Source organism: Psittacula echo (genome assembly GCF_963264785.1).
Source record: "Psittacula echo genome assembly, chromosome: 10".
NCBI classification, from domain to species: Eukaryota; Metazoa; Chordata; class Aves; order Psittaciformes; family Psittacidae; genus Psittacula; species Psittacula echo.
In genome coordinates, this window is record NC_137741.1 from 7,134,595 (window position 1) to 7,154,301 (window position 19,707).

Here is a 19,707-nt window from a genome sequence, read left to right on the forward strand (position 1 = left end):
TAACTTCCCAGTGAACTGTGAATGGTAGGCTTCACACAGCAATTAGAATTGTCTGAGAAGCTGCCATTCTCATTCTTATAGTAAATGAAAAGCCTGTGTCATGGAGGAAAGAGGGAAGAGATCCAGTTATCCAATCACTTCATCAGTTCTGAATAGCAGCATTAGCACTCAAAATACTGTGGAGTGAGTTGGAAACTTCATTTGGGTGCTTGTCGAAATGCAGTGGTTTTTGTTGTTCCACACTAAACCATGACTGCAGGGTGATCAGGGTGATTTAGATGCGTGGCCTGGTTGTTGTTCAGACATAACCTCTGTGCCAAGCTTTGAAGAGGAAATGGATCAGTGAAACTTGGGACTTCAGACTTGCAGTCAGACAGTTGCATTCCTGGCATATTGTAGATTTGCTTAATAGGGTAATGTAAGTTTGAGTAGTTGTCATTTATCAATATAGACAAGTGTTGTGGGCGATATTTAAAGGCATTCCAGCTTGTCTTTGTTTCTTTTTGTCAATTCATGTTGGCAAAAGTCTGCTTGAAATTCTGAGCATAATTATTCAACACTCCTATAATGAACAAAAAGTTTGCATTTTATCCATGTTAGTTTAATTGCATCCAGGTTTTCGAAGCAGAGGAAGCTGCAAATGACTACCAACTTGGATCAGGGGAAATCCCTCAATTAATTTACAATTCTTCTTTTTTTAAATGTTGTACTTACGAACATTTGTTAACTGTTCTCGTTAATTGCAGGTGTAGAAAACGCCTGCTATCAGATGTTCATCAAGTGTGCTGTGTGTTTGTCCAGGAAAAACACCTTTGCATGCATCATATTGCTCACATAGAGACATGCAAGTGTAATTAATAAAACAGAGCTTCTTTCTAGTGATAGGTTGCTAAGACTGTTTATCTTCAAACTCTTGACTTTTCTTTGTGGAAAAGCCAATCCTGTATTATTTGTATCTGTCACTGCAGTGTTGGAGAGGCAATGGGTGATCTGTAGGGGGAAGAAGCCAGTGAAACATCCCCTGCTCTTTTCTGCAAACTATCTTTGGTTTTTGGCTTCACATTCAGTAACTTTCCAGTCAAACAATGTACTGTTTTCTTTTTCTGTATTTCTGTTTGCATTATCATTTGTTAAAGATAGCAAGCATATTAATTATCTTGACAGCTGGTTTTAGACCTCACTTTGGGTCACTTTTTGATGACAATATTTTGTGATGGTGCATAGTTTCAGTTTGAGCAGCAAAGTGCTATTAAAAGGACTCTCTAACATGAAAAAGTCAAACCTGCAAAGATTTAGAGCTTTCAGCACTAGAGGTTTGTCAGCAATCCTATGGTAACTCTTGTCTGTTAAGAAAAATTGTTTAATTACCTTATAATTTATTATTTTACCCCAGGGACTCTGCATGGACCAACAGTTATTAGTAATACACTACTCAATGTTGTTGTTTTTATTATTCAGCCTTTGGCTCCCTGCCTTAAAGTGCTCCTCACAGAAGATGAGATTCTCTAGGACTAGTCATTGATACTATTACTACAGTGTTTGATTTAACATTCACAAAGCTGCTGTGTGACAGCAAGATCTAATCTCTATTATAAGAAAGGGAGCTGAGATATGGAAGAATGTGGTTTAAAAGAAGCATTCAATAATTTAATGCTTCATGTTGAGTAATTGAGATTAGATTTTTTTTTTTCCTGTGTTCATTATCTATTTATTACTTAACAATGTCAAAGCAAAATTTGCCTTGGCCAAAACTCTAATTATGATTTCACAGCTCAGCTGGAAATCAAATTTGGAGGTTTTCAGTCAGACCGCAGAGTGAAAAGCACATAGTTCACAAACTGAGAAAGGACTGGATTAAGTAAATTGCACCATATGTGACGTTTTCTGATGCAGACCTCAGGAACACATACAAAAAGTTGCTGGAAAACTTCTCAGCCTCTTGTAGCCTCAGATGTGGAATACACTTCTTGTAAACAGATTGTTCCAGCAGTTTAGTTGTGGAACTTTAACAAGTTTTAACTGAAGTTGTAGAGAGTATGATTATCAGCATTTTTTCAGAATCGTGTGGCCTGGCTTTATTTGGGTAGATTTCCATAAAAAGGCAGAGGATGCATTCTTGACACAAACCCACTTTCTTGGCTGACTTCATTTTACTCATTAAATGAAACAGGCACTTCTATTTTGAAAAAAAAAATAAAAATAAAAAAAAAAATTACCAGGATCTTTGAAGCATGGGAAAAAAAATAAAGCGTTTCCCTCTCTTGTCTCCCTTCAGACTCCTTCTTGGGATGAAAAACTGCAGTCAAAAAAATGAGACTAAGACAGATACCAGGAGTGGAAAGTTTGAGTTTGAACAGTTAAAGTTTGACAAACGCAGAATTAAATGACAGTGCCACCAGCTGTAGCTATACCAAAGTATTATAAAATATGCGAAATGTATCTGCTAGTTAAAGGTGCCTTTTTTTTTTTTTTAAGTAGTATGACCTAGGAAGAAAGAATATATTGCAGAAATGGTGCGTGTTGTATCAGAGCCTCACTTTGGGAACAAGAACTCTAAAATATGTGTAATGCTGTAATTTCTGTTACATTTGGCTCCTGCAAACTCAGTTATTTTTAAGCTGCTTTAATGATGATTATAATTGTTCACTTTTTGTGGAAAATGAATTGTTCCACGTTGTGGGTAGGGTTTTTTATTTATTTGTTATTTTATTTTTTTTTTAATTGAAAAAGAACAAAATGCAATCTCTCAATGGGCTTAACAGAATTCACCCTAAATGTAGTAACTTTTGTGCCTCATATAGCACTGCATAAACATTTATGTTGCCTGCAGCAGAAGGCTTGTCAGGCGACAGGTTGTCAGTTAGAATAGAAATCTTTCTCGAATATTGTGATTACTGCTGTAATAAGAATTTTTAGAAAGTGGAATATTACGGTAATACAAATCAAACTTTCCTAAGCTTTCAGTCCTTCTGCTAGAATCATTCAGGTAGTCCTTCCTCCCACACAAAGGCCAGTCATTTAAATGGAATGCATGCAATTGAATTTCCATTTAAATTGATGAGGCTTTCTTACAGAAAACTGGTAAAGGATTATTTCCTTGTACTGATGAAGCTGATAGAATAAAAGAGTAAAGTAGTGAAACCTATGTGACATAAAGATTGTACCCCAAAAAGAATAGGCTGCTCCAAGAACATTGTTCCTAAAAAATTAGATACTGCTGGAAACACTAAAGTAGATGTTTTATTGCATTGACATAATTTTCTACAAACTACAAGGACTAGATATATCGTCTTTGCTTGAAGTCTGTTGATTTCACTAGAGTTACATCAAGTATGAGTTTGCGTCAGGGTTTTTCAAAGCTGATATTGGTGGGGCCTTTCCAAAAGAGTTTTGGAGTGGCTGATTTTTCTAGTATAAAGCATGCTGCTTATATATTAAAATATCTTTAGTATATAAACCGTACATTTTCTGAGGAATACCATTAAAACATGCTCTATTTTTCAGATATAGTTGAACAATGTAGGCTGATGAGACACTGAATCTGCAGTGAGGCTGAAAGCTTCCATGTTGAGGCATTCCTCAGACTTTGAGCCAGGTTGTGTCAAATGGAAATAACTTTTCATTGATTTTACATTAAATGAGGCAATAGTGTGCAGTTTAAGCACCTTGAGCATTATGTAGTGTTTCTAAAAATAGGTATTTGAATGAAGGGATTCTTGTATTTTGTGGATTTTTTAATATTTACGTAGAAATACGATACCACTGCTGAGACTGAGAACAGCTGTTGTACAAAGTAGTTATGATTTCTGTTGCAAATGCCAAGCTTTTGATGCTTGATTGGGATCAAGTAAAGAACATTCTGTGTGCACTCCAGTCTCAGTACTGAAGTACTACTTCGCTCAGGGAACTGGACGCTAAAAGAAATTTGTGACAGTAAAATAGTAACTACATTTTGAAAAAAAAGGCTTTGGAATGGGTCGACAGTCATCTGGTCTTTTGCTGGATCAAAAAGAAGACTAGCAACAGTCAACTGGCTAGATCATTGGCAGGTGTGAATTGACATAGCTCTGACTTCCATAACACACTTGCATATCACTTTACACCAGATGATAGTCTGTTTCAGCAAGGTCTGTTTTCAGTATTTGTCTTTCATTTTCTGATTTTTCAACTTAGATTTTTCAGAAACTGTTAGAAGCTGTTTCTCAGCTTGTTTTGTTGTTCGATTATTTGGTTTGGTTTCTTTGGAATAGCATTTGTAAAATCTTAGCAATAAACAGAAATGGATGATTTCCTTGACACATTTTTGGTACTAATGAGGAACTGTTAATTTTCCTGGTTTAGCTTTTTGGTGAGCCCTTCCTTAGCTTACAGTGCCAAATGTTTCCAGTCATGCACATTAGATCAGTGTAGATGCTTTGTGTGGGATGAGTGAGTGGCTAACATTTTATTTAACAAAACCAAAACTGGACTTGAATCTTTTACAAGTTGTTGAAAATCTTAAATAAAATAAGTTATTTCAATCTAATCACAAGGGTCTGTCAGTGAGAATTTAAAAAAAGCCACAAACCTGTAAAGTTAAGCAGAAATACTTCTTTTTCCATCTGTTGGGTTGATCTTTCTTCCCCATTATTAGACATACGGTGTTTTCATCTGTAAAGTGTTATGGAAGGGAAAGTAACAGATGCACTTGCCATGATATGCATTAATGCCTTATTTGTTTGATACATTACAAAGTTAATAAAGATTAGGTTTGGGTAATGCTTTAAAGTCTTTTCTGGTTAAATTCAGAGGACTTTCTTAGTGCAAAGCTGAAATCATTAACTGAAAAAAGGGTTCTTAACTTCCCAATTGAGATGGTAGCAGTTCCCTTACCCATGGCAGCGGTAGCCAGCACATACCTCAGGGAAGGCAGGCATCCCACTGTCCAGCTTTGCCATGGACTATTTTCCTTTTTCCAAACACCATCTCATTCCTAGCTGAATGGGCTGTGGGCAGAAATAGAATGATTTTGTATTGTGCACACCTCTAAGGTCTTTTCCATCTATGACAGGCAGTCCCTTGAAAGCAGTGAGGGTAAAGAGAAGGGCTGCAACCCTGTATTACTTGCTCCCTTCGACTCAGCATCGCTTCAGAATCTCTCTCTGGTTAGTAATGAAAGTTAGTAGTTTAAAAACGATTGTCATGACTAACCTTAATCTCCATTGCAACAGACATGTAGGTGTAAATTCATAGCTTCAGGCCATGCTGACATTTCAGCAATACAGGTGCTCACTCCCCATAAACTTGTCCAGATACTAGTGCATTCACAGATGTTAATTTTAATTCCATTTTCAAGCCAGACATTTATAGTGTACTGTCTGTGGTCATGGCCTGTAACTAGAGCTGGCTAGCGCTGGTTTTACTGCAGAGCTGCCCTTCGCATTGTTTTTAACATGTAGCGTTTTAAAGTTGCATATTTTTGTTTTTTCAGAAGCACCAATTCCATTTGAATAAAACACCTGCCTGATATTTTGTGCCATGGGTATCTAGACACATTCAGTGGACCTTATTTCTTTCTGTAGTAGGCAGACTATTTTCTTCGTGTTTTGTTGCTATTTTTAAAAGTTAGAACTATTAGGGAAATAAAAGCATCTCCAGTAGTTTAAATTCTGGAGGTCTTTCAGTGTGTTTTCAGCTAGACAAAAGTAGGTTGCTTTGATCCTAAGCAACACTGATAGGGGTGTCTATGGTTCTTGGCAAAGAGAAAAAACTTAGCAGAAGAATTAAAATTTGAAGGACTCAAGATTCTGCTTTTAGATGTGGACATGGAACTTCCATAGTCTTCAGGAGGAACAAGGCACTTCAGAAGTTCGCTGCAGACATGGAGGATTGTTGTGTAAAGAATTGGAACGTATATAGTCTGCATATTGCAAGGACTTGCTGCTTTTAAGAGTATGTTCTGAAAATGAAAGGAGAATCTTCAGATTGCTGTATCAGAAACAAGTATTTTAATTAATTTTCGGAGATGTGTTTATCCTTTGGAATGTCAAAGGATTAATATGATTAGATAGAACCACTGCAGGAGATGAAAACTGGAGTACAACTACTACAACTTGGACTTAATTTAATATATAGTATTGTACACACAGAAAATATGAGTTGTGAATTATGCCTGAGTCTAGAGAATCCAGAATGACTGTAGGGCCTGTCTGGTGACTGTAGGTCATAAAAATGGAACAGTGCCAAAAATCTTAGTCAATGTTTTAATTGCCTTTAGAGGTGGTTTCAGGATCGAAATGGCCCATTTATGCATTTCCAGAAGTGCGTTATCTCAGTGCAGCTTTAAAACAGCTTTGCTAATGGCAGGCTTGCATCCAGTGTGAGTGCACATCTGCTGGCAGACTGATAATTTTCTGGTGCTTTGCCAACACTTCATTAATTAACCAAGGTGTTGAAGATTGGTTAAAACCCTGGTTTCAAATGTTTCTCAAAAGCTAAAGAGCACGTAGGGTGGTTTCTTTGTTTTACAGTCTTAGTTGTACTAGCAGCTCATTTTAAGAGTGCTGTAATGGTACATGGCAAAGAGAAGTACTCTGTATTGCTGTCCTCAGAATATTTCCATACCTGTGTGTCTCAGATGAAACTGAGACATAAATAAAGCTACTATTTCAGAAATACAGAGTTTCTATCAGCTGCAGACAGATGCATTTCAGTAATTTGACCTAAGGTCCAAAACCACAAAAGGATATTTCTAAAATGTTTTGTCATAAGCACTGCATGCCTCATCAACACAGTGATGTGCTGCTGCTGTTAATTTCACGTTCTGAGAGTACAGGAAGAAAAGTTGTCCAGGCTGTCATACTCATTGAAACAGCTGCATCAAAATGCAGCAGTGGAAGCTCTGAAAGCATCTTACCTGGTAAGAAAAACGTCCATCACTTTGAAGGTCTTGCATGCTTACTTTACAGCATTGTTTTTTCCCAGCAGCTTGTTTTAGTTAGGAGAGACATTATCTAAACCCGTACAAGATTATGGATTCTAGATGCTGTTTCTAGTTTTATAGTGCACAACTGAAAAAATAATAATTAGAAAAAACCCCCACCAATTCCCAGCACAGGGTAGTTTTCTAGATGATTTACATGTGCCTTGACATGATGGAATCTGAGATTTATCTTCATAGATGCAATGTGTATGTTTTGCCTATCTGGCCTCCACAGACCTGGTTAAAAAATGAGATTTTGTTTCTGTTCTTTTCTTTATTACAAACATCCAAAGGGGCCATCCTGGTTTTTTATCCACCCCCCTATAAAAACTTCAGGTAACTCTTTCAGTAATCACAAAAGAAACTTAAGTTTTTGAGGAAAAAAAAAATTAATTCTGGATCTGTCATTAAACAAGCAATGAATAAAGTCAACATTCTGTTTTCAACAAAACTTTTCAAGTCCCTACGAGGCAGCACAATCCTAATACCCTCACATCACGTAGGGGGAATCACACAGTAAGGCTAAATATTTTAGCGAAGTTCATTCCAAAGGCCTCTGGGAGATTTTGGAAAGAGATCCAGGTTGTTTAAATCCTAGTACTCTGGCTTAGCCACAGGAACATTCTTGATCTGTAAACATGCCAACCTGCCTGCTTTTTAAAGCAAAATTGCTGTTTGTTTGGGAGAGGGCCAGGAAAAGTGTAGGGATTTGCCATGGGCAGGCCCTCGGACAGAGTGTGAGCCAAGCACAGGTGGGACCTGCTACATGCGGTGCTGTAGGACAGCCTGATCTGTCCTCTGTAAGCTCCCAGTATCTCACAGCTGATTGTGTGAGCTGGGAAGCAAATAATGAAGTACAACTGATAGACATTGTAAATTTGAGCTTTCTTTGGCATTGTCATCTTCTCACAGCAATGCTTGTTGCTGTCTTTTAGGAGTTTTATAGTGAAGCTGTATGTGTTTGTGACAGAGACAGTAATAAAATTAAAGTGTAAAGGTAGGTTGTATGCTCAAGGAGTACGTAAAGAAGAGAGGCCAAGAGAAAGTGCCTGGCACTCTTAGGTCTTCTGTAAAAAGCTCAGGGATTTTATTTTCAGGGGGGCTGAGCAGGAGGTGGCGTAAAACTGTCATTTCATTCAGCTATGCATTAAGAAGTTAGGCAGGAGTAATAAATGGTGTATAGATGTTAACTAGTATGTAACATAGAGCATAGTATAACTTTTTTAAGTCTTGGTGATTCATAAACTGTAGGAAGTTTGACTAGTTGTACATGGTAGGTAACTCTTCATGAAACATTTAAAAATTAGTATAATCTGTAGGTCACATTCTCCCAATTTTTACTCATAACTTTATTTTGTAGATAAAATCTGATGAAAGAAATAGGGGAAAGAAGACTGAGTTGGGACTTCTAAAATAGCAGGGATGTACTGAGTTAGCCTTTTCTTTTGATTTTGGCTTGACCCACACAATTTTTAGTGTATTTGTCAGCCCTTTGTCCTGCTTTAAAGCAATGGGGCCTCTGTCCTGTGAGTAACTTTCAGTAAGTTTAAAAACAGAAATTGTAGCTATATAAAAATGATCTTGGAAGGGGCGGGTGTCACTATTTTTTGGCAACAGCAATGAATATCTTGCTCTTTTTATTCATACATTATCTGCAGTTGGTATGAACGGGGTGTACAGGAAATGGTTTATGAGCCAGAAATACTGGTACACAAGAGCACAAGGCTTAGAAAAGGAAAAACAAGAAACAACAAAACTTCACAATAGGCTGTCAGAAAATGTGTGCCAAAAAAAAAGGAAAAGCCTTCCAAAAAGAAACCCTTCAGGCTGCATTTTTGTTGGTGCAAACTCATGTCATTCTGCTGTAAGTGTATGTGGTGACCCTAATTTATGCCAGCTCAGGTTCCATCCCTTCACCTTAGGGATATGTGCTATAATAGGTTTCCATGAAAAATATAAGGTTCCTGGCCATGGTTGTTGCAGCTGAATTTCCCTTGCTGTGCACTGTTGTCACAGACGTAAGGACATGTATTTCAGTAGTGAGAATATAGCTTTGGTTTCAGCATGTGGCAGTAGAAGGACTTTTGGTTCCACCCTTCCAGTGGAGTTCGGTGACTCATTGTCCTATTTTCAGGAGGCTTTTTTGTTCCGTTATGGTTGTGTTTTTTTTTTTTTTTTATTAGAAGGTTTGTTGAAGAAACAGTATTTGCATGTACTTGGAGATCTCCAAAGGGTGGGTGAACAAAGCACAGATGGCCTTTTGGCCAGAAACAGTGTTTATTCTAGAAGATTTGTTACTGTGATTCTAATAGAAGATAAAGTAGTCCATGAACCTTCCCCCAGGCATGTCTTTGGTACGGTTTATAGCCCACTTGAAAGCTCTTTACTTTAACATCTCGCTGATCCAGTTACAAACGTCATCATATAGAGATGGTGGATACAAAGCAGACTCCTCTGGGACCTCTGGTGTGCTGGCTTTCACTGGAAAGACAACCAATCTTTTCCCCTATACAAATGTAAGAGAACTGAGTTGCAGTTGCAACAAGAGCTGTTCTTGCTAATCCTCTTGCTGTTCCCTTCAAAACCAGTTATTTAGCCATGCTGCTTTCATGTAATGTTGCCTCTAGATTTCCCTTGAAATGTCTCCTATAGGAAAAAATATTCCGCTATTCTAGTCCAGTTCTTCAGGTAGTTTGTATTGCTCTTGAATAGTGTTTTTAAAGCCATTTTGATAATCTAAAGGCTACCTGAAAAGGATGCATCTGAGACCAAAGCTTGTCCAAGCATAGAAATTGTTCTAATTAACCCCCCCCCTTTTCTAGCAATCTTTCTCCCCTTTGTGTGTGCTCACACACAGCGTAGTCTTCTGCTGTAACTGCTTGAGTGCGAGGATACAGGCTGAACAAAGTAATTAAGTATTTAACTTGTGTTTACTTTTGGAATCTGCTTCACATCTAAGCAAGGCTTGTCTGCCAAAGGCTTGCGTTGGAACTGACTTAATAAAAGATGTTACTTCTATCTGTAAAACTTGCCCTGCCTCGATACGTGTGTGTGCGTGCACATGCTTGTGTATAGGAAGCTGTTTCGACTATTTAGCTTCAAGAACTCTTAAACGAACATTTGGAGGCACAGGTTAAAATACAAAGTAGTGTTACAGCTGAACCCAGGACTTGACTGTAATAACAGCATGTAGAAATAAAAAAGAAAAAGTGGTAATACGGTATTGAAGCATAGGATGTGAAGAAGCTGGTGTGGCCAGCTTTAAATAACTTGTGGAAGCATGTATGTTCAGTGTTTCAACTCTGTTGAATCTGATCCCAGAAAATTAATGATGAAAAATGTGAAGCTATTGTGGACGAGAAATGATTTGGATGTAATTTATTGAATTTATCTTGAAGTGTCATCTTTTTGCTGAGGAAAATGACAGCTAAATAAAAAATTGCCTTTTTTTGGTACAACTCTTGCTCCTTCCACTCCACAAATTGTGGTTTGTTTTTGTTGTTTGTTTTGGTTTTTTTTTTTTACTTTTGATACTGTTACTGAGAAGCACACAGTTTGGTACCTGTTTTAATCTAATCTGGATTAGAATTTGGTAATGCCTTCTTCAACTTTCTAGAGTAAAGAAGTAAGGAAGCAGTAATAACATTGCCGTTGCTTATAATGTGACTGTTTTTTATCCAAACAGATGTGTCCTGAAAGCAGCAGAAATATTAGAGAGGTGCAGTGTGCATCATACAATAACAAGCCATTTATGGGTCGATTTTATGAATGGGAACCTTTTGCAGAAGGTAAGGGAAGACAACTTGGTTTTGTATTATTATACAGATTATGTTTTAGAAAGGTAAATGTGATTTTTACCCAGAGGAAGCCATCATGCTTTGACTGTATCTTCCTCATTTTTCTCTGTTCATCAGCTGCATTTATTCATGGGCAGACAAGTCAATAATCTCAGATCAGTATTTCTGGTGTTTACAGGAATGAAAGCATGTAAGTTCTATTTTGACTGGTATACACCATTGGCTCCATATAGTGTTGCAGCAGCATTTCAGCTACTACATGTTAACTATCTTCTTTTTTTAATATATTTACTTTTAATGACAAAGCCTCAGCATAGCTCCATTTCAGTAAATGGGATTATTTTTTATTTAAACCAGTGTAGCATGTGACTCATGGTCCTTAGACATTCATTTCAGGACTGTCTGAATGTCTAATTTGTACTTTCTAATGCATGTTTGACAGTTGGGATGGTGACTATGGGAGAGATAGCTGTGTGATGGGCTTCCCCAGCTGCATGTTGAACTGATTGTCCTGGGACACATAGCAGTGGCAGCACTAGTAGTGGTCTGCCACCCCTCTGGAATCCTAACCTTTGGGGGATAAAAGCTTAGTTGGGGGCCATAACCTTTCTCCAGAAACATGTTTGTTAATAGCTACTTATTTCGTTTTCTTTTTGTAAACAAGAGCTGGGCCCAACTCAGCTGAGATTCATGATTATTTATGAGGTAAATAATCTTCAAGTGTGTCTCTGGATTCAGAGGAATGTAGTTCCTCTTACTTTTTAAATTTTTTTTTTTTGAAAGTTGTTTTCCACAAAATTTGAAAGACAAAAAGGATTTATGCATAAATATGCAATACATATGCATATTTACCTTTATTATTCTGAGGCCATTCTATCACTTTGTGTGAATCACTAGTGGAAGAGTACAATGATGACTTCATTACCCACAATCTCCTGTACCAACAGGCTTTGTGTGTTCTTTACCACGTTGTGTGCAACGTCTCCCTTCCAAATGGAGACACAGTCGCGCCTAAATTTTAAAATGCAGGATATAGGCCCATCTACTTATCATTTCTAGATTTAAGAACAAAGTAGAAGGAAGAGAGTTTATCTGTATTTTTCTAAGTGTCTCTTGAATATGGCTTTTATTGTCTTCTGTTTAAGTAGCTACATATAAAAGGATGCCACACAATTAAGTAGAAATAATACATTATGCCATGGTTTTTAATGTATTACAGTCAATGTTTGTAAGGATTTCTTTTTGCTGGAAGACTTCAATGCAAATAAAGCCTTCTGTGTACTATGTTTTATCTTGATTGCAGTGCCTTCACCTGTATGTCCTGAAATAGACACTGTGGCAAGATTTACATGTTTGCATGTACCTTCAGTGTCAATGATCTGCTCTGGTGCGATTAGTGCTCTGTGTATGTTTTACTTTCCTTCAGTCTTTAAAACTGATTGGGCTAAGTTGCTTTCTCATTTCCAAAAGGGAGACAAAATAAGAGGTTTGGAAAAGGAACAGGAAAGTTTCTTTCATGATGGCGGGATTCCTCCTGGTTCTCATATTTTTATTGCCCCTGCCTCCATCCTAATAGGTTTAGAAGAAGAAAAGGGTCATAGCTACTGTTAATAAGCTGAGGTGTCTTGTCTATCCTGTAGTATAGAGCCTGACACTAAGTTTTGAATGGAAAGCAGTAAAAAGCATGTTTGTAGGGCTGCATCTGGGTATGCCAGCTGGAAAACCAGTATGTGCTGCTGTCACTGTGCTGCTCTTGGGGACTGAGGGAGCCCCTTGTAGGTCTACATTGTTTCACCAGCTCTCTCTGAGCCAGCTTTTGGTGTTCTGTGCCTTGCCTTGTTGCACAAAGGCAAAATGCTATTTTGTAACAATAAAGATTCTTCCAAAGATGTGCTGAAGGAAGTATTAGAAGTCATAGTTCATTTATTTTTCCGGGGACTCAAGGAGTGTTGCAAGTTTGTGAAGTTCCTTTTTCCGGTACCTAGAAATGGACATTTCTGTGCGTGCTTAGCATGCTAGCATCCTCTTGGTAGTTCCTTTAGATGAGCAGCTTTGATTCACAGGTGATGTTAGCTATTCTTACAGCTTGAGTCAGTGAAGATTCAGGTAGGCTCATATCTACCTCCTACTGGATCTAATAATGTTTATTTCTAATGTAGTGATGCCTCAGTCTTGATTTTATCTGATGTGGGTCCTGGTTTTATCTGTTGTGGGTATAGTGAAGACTTGCAGAGCTATACCTCTTTATCTCAAATTTTCAACATTAGGTATATACCATGCTTTTAATTAATGTTTAGCATTGTGAAGTTGACCAAAAGAAAGTTTCAGAGCTGTACAACTTTGGCACTTTGTACCATGCATTTAGGCAGAAAAAAGAGCTTGGTACCTCAGCAAGCAATGGCTGAAAGCATATTCTGTGGACACCATGACTTCTACTACAACATGGCCCCAAAGACTTATGATGTATTATCTTTGATGCATCCCTTTTTAAACTGCTATTGACAAGACACAGCCAGCTCTGAGCCAGCTCAGCCCACGTCCATCTCCTTGCTTCGTATACAGCAGCTTTGACTCACTCTGCCCTGTGCCAGCAATGATGACTCAGGGGATCTAAAACATGCCACAGTCATTTCTTTTTTCCCCTCCCCTGCATAGCACAGCTTGCTCTTAGTGTTTATGTTGGATCAATAAGGGCAGCTAAACCATAATTTACAGCCCTGTCTTGATGGTGAGTTAAGTGTAATTATGATTATTTCTTAAAAATACACATATTTTTATTTCTTCCTCATTCAGATTGGTGCAGCTGCATTTCCAATCCCTGTTTTATCTGCTACTGCTCCAACACAAACTTCTGTCTTTATTAAAACAGCTGTATTAAGGGACTATAAACCTTATGAATTTAGAGTATTTAATGAAAAACCTCTAGTTTGTGTTGGAGAATCAATAGCACATAATGACTTTAAGGGTGGGATTCAAGAGGGAAGATCCATTTGTGACAGAGGGAAAGCATCACAGTGACATGACCATAAAACCTCTAAGGAAGTTTAAAGCTGCAGAATCAATGTTTTGATCATTCTGATGATTGGAACTCTTTAATTTGAACTCTTTTATTTCAGCTAACTTTTATTTTTAATTGTGGTGAAAAACTCATAACCTAAAGTGTTTGATATTTTAATGGCTGTATGAGAAGAACCTGCTGAAAGAAGAAAACCTATTGATACATTGAAATGGGTAAGTCAGTGAGAGTCTCCCTTAGTGAAGAATAGCTATGCATTTTGAGAGGAGTGATATAACTGCAGGGTTAACCTGTATAAGGTTAAAGAAGAAATAAAATCCTCTCCAGGAATATCAAGCCTCATAGGGGATCATCTTCAGGAGGATACCTGGATACTCTTGTGCCTCCAGAATACATTGTGAAATACAGTATTTTCGTATCAACAATTGCAGAAAATCCTGCTCAACTGCAGACCCTCTTGCCTTAAGTTCTCTTTGATAAAGACAGCCAGGCCTTTGTGATAGCCAGTATTTTGTATTGCAGGCCTAGCCATGGGTTTCTGTTTCAGTCAGGCAGGTAGGCATAGGAGCAGTACATGTGGCAAGAGCTCTGCTCTCTTTAGATGCAGAGTCCTGCAGGGATCTTTAGCTTTCCCAGCCTGTGCTGCTATTGTGGGGCAACCAGCAAGGGCAGCCGCCAGCAGGACTGCCTCTGCCTGCTTCCCACGTCGGAAAGGACTTGGAAGTCTAGGCAGAGATGTGATTCCATCTCCAGTGTGTAAAACTTGAAATAGCGGAAAACACAGTCTCTGGGGACTCGGCTTTTTTTTTCCTTTTAAACATAGCAATTTAAAAGCACAGTAATACCATAATGTCTGAGCATTTTCTCCTGAGACACAATTGAACTTTCTTAAAAAAAAAAAAGAGATGAAAGAGGTTTTGGCAAATCAGAGCCTGGTTCATTGAAATGCAGGTGTGATTTGCCCCTAAAAGATACTGAGGATTTGCCCCCTTCCCTCATATTTAAAGAAATGCAAAATTTTCATAGAAATTATTGTTTTCTTTTTCCAAAATTTTAGTTTTGTTATTTCTGAGCAAAATTTTAGTGGGAATTTTTCTAAAATGCAGATTGACCAAATGTTTCCTCCAGATGACATTTGTGTTTGCTTGAAAACAAAAGTTGTTTGCTGGTTGAAAACCGGCTCTAGTTTCAGTGCTCCCCTTGCAGGGGAGTGTGCTTATTTGCAGGAGAGCACGCTGATTCACCTGCATTGCGTTGACAGTGGGAATTCCTGCTGTTTTGAATGTGTGAATTATTTGACTTGTGTTAGAGATCACTGGACGCTAACAAGGGTAATAATAGGAATGAGACATGGCTAAAGGATCGTCGTGGTGGTGACTCGCAGCTGATTTAGTTCCACTTGGTAGAGTTGAGATGTTGTTGGCTTAAAACACTGTATCAAGCCAGACGAGTTTCTAGGAACAGAGCCATGCTCAGATCTTGAAGCTATGTAAATAGCTTGTTGCTGGCAGAGTGGCTGGAACCCAATGGCCTTGGAGAGGCCACTGCTCCCTGCTGTTAGCAGGCGTCTGGCCTGGTGAGCATGGCCTTTCACCTGAGCAGGACCTGCAGGGTCAAGGTGAACTCTGGCAGCAAGAAGGATTTCTGGAAGGCCTGGTGGAGTTCATCCAGTTCCTTCTGTTTGCCAGACCTGGCTTCCTCTTGCAACTTTGCTTTGTTTTTCTATGTGATTGCTGAGAGACAGAAGTTGTGCGCAGCCTGTACACTGCATTGCTCTTTGGAGCAGGGTTTGAGGCAGGCAGAGTTTCAAGTGGGATAAGAATTCTTGTAGCTGAAAGCAGCAGTAGCATATGTGAAATGGCACAAATGTCACTGCTGCATTTTCTGTGTGAGGGAAAAATGGGTCCCCAGTCTCCCAGTGCCATTGCTGCCAAACCTGACTACTGATGAGCACCATAATGAGGGATTCAAAATCACTGGAGTGAGAGACACTGATGAGTGCCAGGTGTCAGCACCCAGCCTTGTTGCAGGGCGGGTGGGCAATCCACCTGGCTTCTGTTTACTTCTAGTGTGTCAGAATCCAAACTCTGAATGGACGGAAGGGTATTTGCTGTCTGTGTTTTTCATATTGGACTTGTGGTACTCTTTTTCTCTGAAAGGACTTTAATGTCAGCACTTCATCCTGAAGCCTGTGTTATGTTCAAAGGATAACTCACTGTAGAGGTAGATCTGTGCTTGCTATGAAATCCTTTCTGAGTTTACTGTTGTTTTAAAATACCTTCTAAGTAACCTGAATTCTAGCTGTAGATGTCTCCCAGCTACAGCTGTGAAAAATATAAGTGCTGGGGAAAATGAAATGTATGACTTTCACAGGTGCCTAGCAATCATTGCAACTGCAATACCTAATGTCAGGTAAGAGGCATTTATGATTTAGACTGAATTAACTTTTGGGTTTAGGATGGAGACTGAAGACTAATGCATGGCTTGTATGGTTTATTTACTTAATGATTTTTGTTGCTGGGTTTGTAACAGTAGATTTCACTCCTTTTGAATGACAAAATAGCTTCTTGTAACAGATCAAAATGTAGGGGCCAACTTATGATACTAATTTGCTAAGAAACTTCTCCAGTCCTCTAGTAATTGATGACACTGAAGACACTGAATGAGCTCTGATTAATATGAGTTAAGTAATTATAAAATGGAAGAAAACCTAATTGATCTTTTAAAGACCTTAGTGGACTACTGAGAGGTGCAGGTAGCATTAAGCACTGGAATTCTTGAAGTTGTTTCAAGGCTTGGGAGATTTTTGCTCATTTGCTTAGGCTTTGTGCAGACAAGGGTATATAGACTTGTGAGGAACCATTTATTCAGTTCTAAAGTCTCACCAATAGTATGTTTTGGGGAGTATTTTCCATTCAGTTGATGAGCAGAAATCACCCACCAGACCTTAGTAAACCTCAGGACATCCCTTTCTGGGAGTGTTTGGAAGTCTGTTAAATAAATATGAAAATTCTGACAAGTAACATTTAGCTTGTCATATTTCTAGATATTGGTTCTAAGTTTATTCTATGTGGCCATGTGTATACAGCTACCAAATATGCACAAATAACTTTAAAATAAGTTTTGGGCCAGATATAAATGCAGCCCATTGGATGTTATATTGCAAATGAATGAATATTCTGGGCCAACCTTGAAGATATTATACTTGTTTTCAGTGCTTTAGTGTGTTAGTTCTGTTAGAATTGTGACGTATGTTATTAGTGCAAGCACTCATTGTGTCCAGTGTTGGATTTCATCACATCTTAGTATAAAACTGTTCTAGACATTGTAAAGTCTGATATATGCAGGGAAACATAACATTTGTGTCACCTTTTTAAGTTAACTGGAAGTGGAACTTCCGTTTGGAGTAATTAGAGAATTCATCCTTGTGCAAGAATAGTAAGGTAGGCCCTGGTATATGTTTCCTAAATGCCTGTGAGTTTTTGGCTTGAGGAATGCAGTCCTTGAGAAGCAAAGGTAACATATGAACTCTTGGCCTTTCCTGATTTGAAACTGCCAGTTCCTTGTGGCTCAGGATATGCTGTGCTGAACTGGTACTATCTTAGTTTTGTGTGCAATACTTTGACAACCTAATTTTTTCACGTAAAAGACAAGAAATCTTACTGTTTTATTTATACATTCTCTTAGTAAGTTCTAGTTAGTGAACATACAGATGTTTGAGTATATACACAATATCTCAGAAGTAATCCAGCTGTGCTGCAGTTCATCCAGCTGCAAGGTATTATATTCAGTGAGGCAGCTGCTTAAAGTCCTCATTTCTCATCTGCATAGATCTCTGCCTTTTTCCCTTTTTTTTCCTTTTTTTTTTTCTTTTCTTTTGCCTCCAGTTGTTAGAAATCTTCTTAATTCCTTTTATTCCATTTTGTGGAAAGTTGTTCTTGAAGCTTATACTTTAATTGCATGCATTGTATTTTCTATGATTACTTCTTCTTTTTATTACTGTTATACATGAAATAGCCAGATTCATCAAAGAGGCAACAGAGTTTTGAGAGGTTTGAAATGTAATGTGTAGATGGTGTTTGTATTTGTTGATTAGCTACACCTCAAATAATGCACACTTCTCTAAGGATAGGCAGTAACACAATGTAGGTAATAACAGACTTTAGGTAATAACAGAATTGGCATTCTTATATTTCATCACAAAAAAAAACAACAAAGGGATTATTACCCCTTGGGCTTCTAAAATCATTTTTAGTATGTGTGTAGGAAGAAAAATTGTCTATAGGAGTTGGTCTTAGGCCTTTCCTGTAAAGCAAAAGTCTATGGCTATTAATTAAGAGCTAAAAAACTATGTTGGTATACTTCCTTTCTCCATGCTGTTCACATGTACATTTGACATGCACTTCAGTGTTATGCTCTAGCATAATTTGGATTTAGGAAATAAATTTGGAAAAATCTAGTGAAAACTTGGTTCTGTTTTGTAGGTTAAGGGAATTGATGGCTTCATTTCTTCAAGCACTGCATGAACTGACACACGAAGTGTACTACAGTTCGCTTTGCTTGCCCTGTTCTTTTATCTGATGGGCTACTTTTAAGTTGGATCAGTCTTAACCTCTAGCTGTTTCAGGAACAGTAAACCAATAGCAGATCAGTATAAGACAAGACATCCTAAAGCATATACCTAAAATTACTGGCAGGAGCTTAAGGCATACGGTAGTAGTAGTACATACTATGGGCGTACAGTTCTTCTTGAATGCTAATGGAAAATGAGCTCTAATTTCCTTTAGACTCATTGGAAGTTCTGTCTGAGGCAGTGAAGTTACATTTGTTTTACACATTACTGACAATTTATTCAATTTTTAACTGAAATCTGTTTGAAATGTTATCTACGAGACTAGAATTCATTTAAGTGCATTAAAACAAGAAGTTAATTTATACTATGTCCCTTTCTCCCCCTTTATTTATTCCTGATTTGTGAATGAATCACGAGAGAAAGCAGATGGAAGTTTGCAAAGCTTTAGAAGTATGGCTGTACTGAAGTATCTGAGGCATTTCTTTGACTTCATCGATAAATCTGCTTCCTGAACATCTGTTGTGTTGAGCTTGACCTGGAAATTGTAAATATCCTGTGTATTGCTGAAATATGTAACTACTTCTATAGAAAGCTTTAATAAAAAAATATGCTTAGATACATATATATAGAAAACTAATGCTTCTACATGGCATCTTACCTTTTAATAGTTATTCTTCACATATAATTTTTTTAATACACATGTTTTGATTTGCATTTGTAAGAAGCTTAGTGGTACCAGAACCTGGCTTTTACCTGGGATCCTGTAGTTTGTTACAATTCAAATAATAACGCGTACATATTTTTAACTGTACTACTTTAAGCAGAGACCATACTCTGATGTATGAAGTCAACCTTTTCACTGTCACAGGTTACATGCGCTGCATGTTGTAGTGTTTCTAGTTCATTGTGCATACCTCAATTTCTTCACTTTTCTACTTGCTATTTGGAGGGGAAAATGGGTTAAGAGAGATGACAGCAAGAAGATTTTGATGTTTATAGATGTACATCTGGATGAGTCTCAAGAATTGTAAAGGGTTGTTAGTGCCTTTGGGAAAATGGGAGCTCTTCCATTGAATGTTATCATTCAGTACACTCCAAAGTGTAAACAGAATGTATTTTTTAAGAAGACAGGAACGTGAGAGAAAGGAGATGAGCTGATAAGCCGTAGCTATTCTAATCCTACATTTAAAATCTAAATTTACCTCAATTTTAGATAAATTTAGCCTTGCTTTGCTGTAGAAGAGACATTGTCTTCTCTATCCAGGTGACCAATATTTACTGCTGTATTTTAAAGTATCTGGCCTGCCTAGTTGCATTAATTGCAAGTTGAGTAAATCTCAGGGACAATTATTCCCTTATT

At 37.8% G+C, this 19,707-nt stretch overlaps 1 protein-coding gene across 1 annotated transcript in view; it reads left to right on the plus strand.

Moving 5' to 3' along the window:
• Positions 1-19,707, plus strand: part of THSD4 (thrombospondin type 1 domain containing 4) — a gene marked incomplete at both ends in the record, with an annotated part of 258,803 nt that overhangs the window by 33,630 nt on the left and 205,466 nt on the right. Inside the window, one exon of the mRNA XM_080626716.1 lies at positions 10,647-10,749. Coding sequence (XP_080482842.1) covers positions 10,647-10,749 — 103 coding nt within the window. The remainder of the gene's footprint in view (positions 1-10,646; positions 10,750-19,707) is intronic.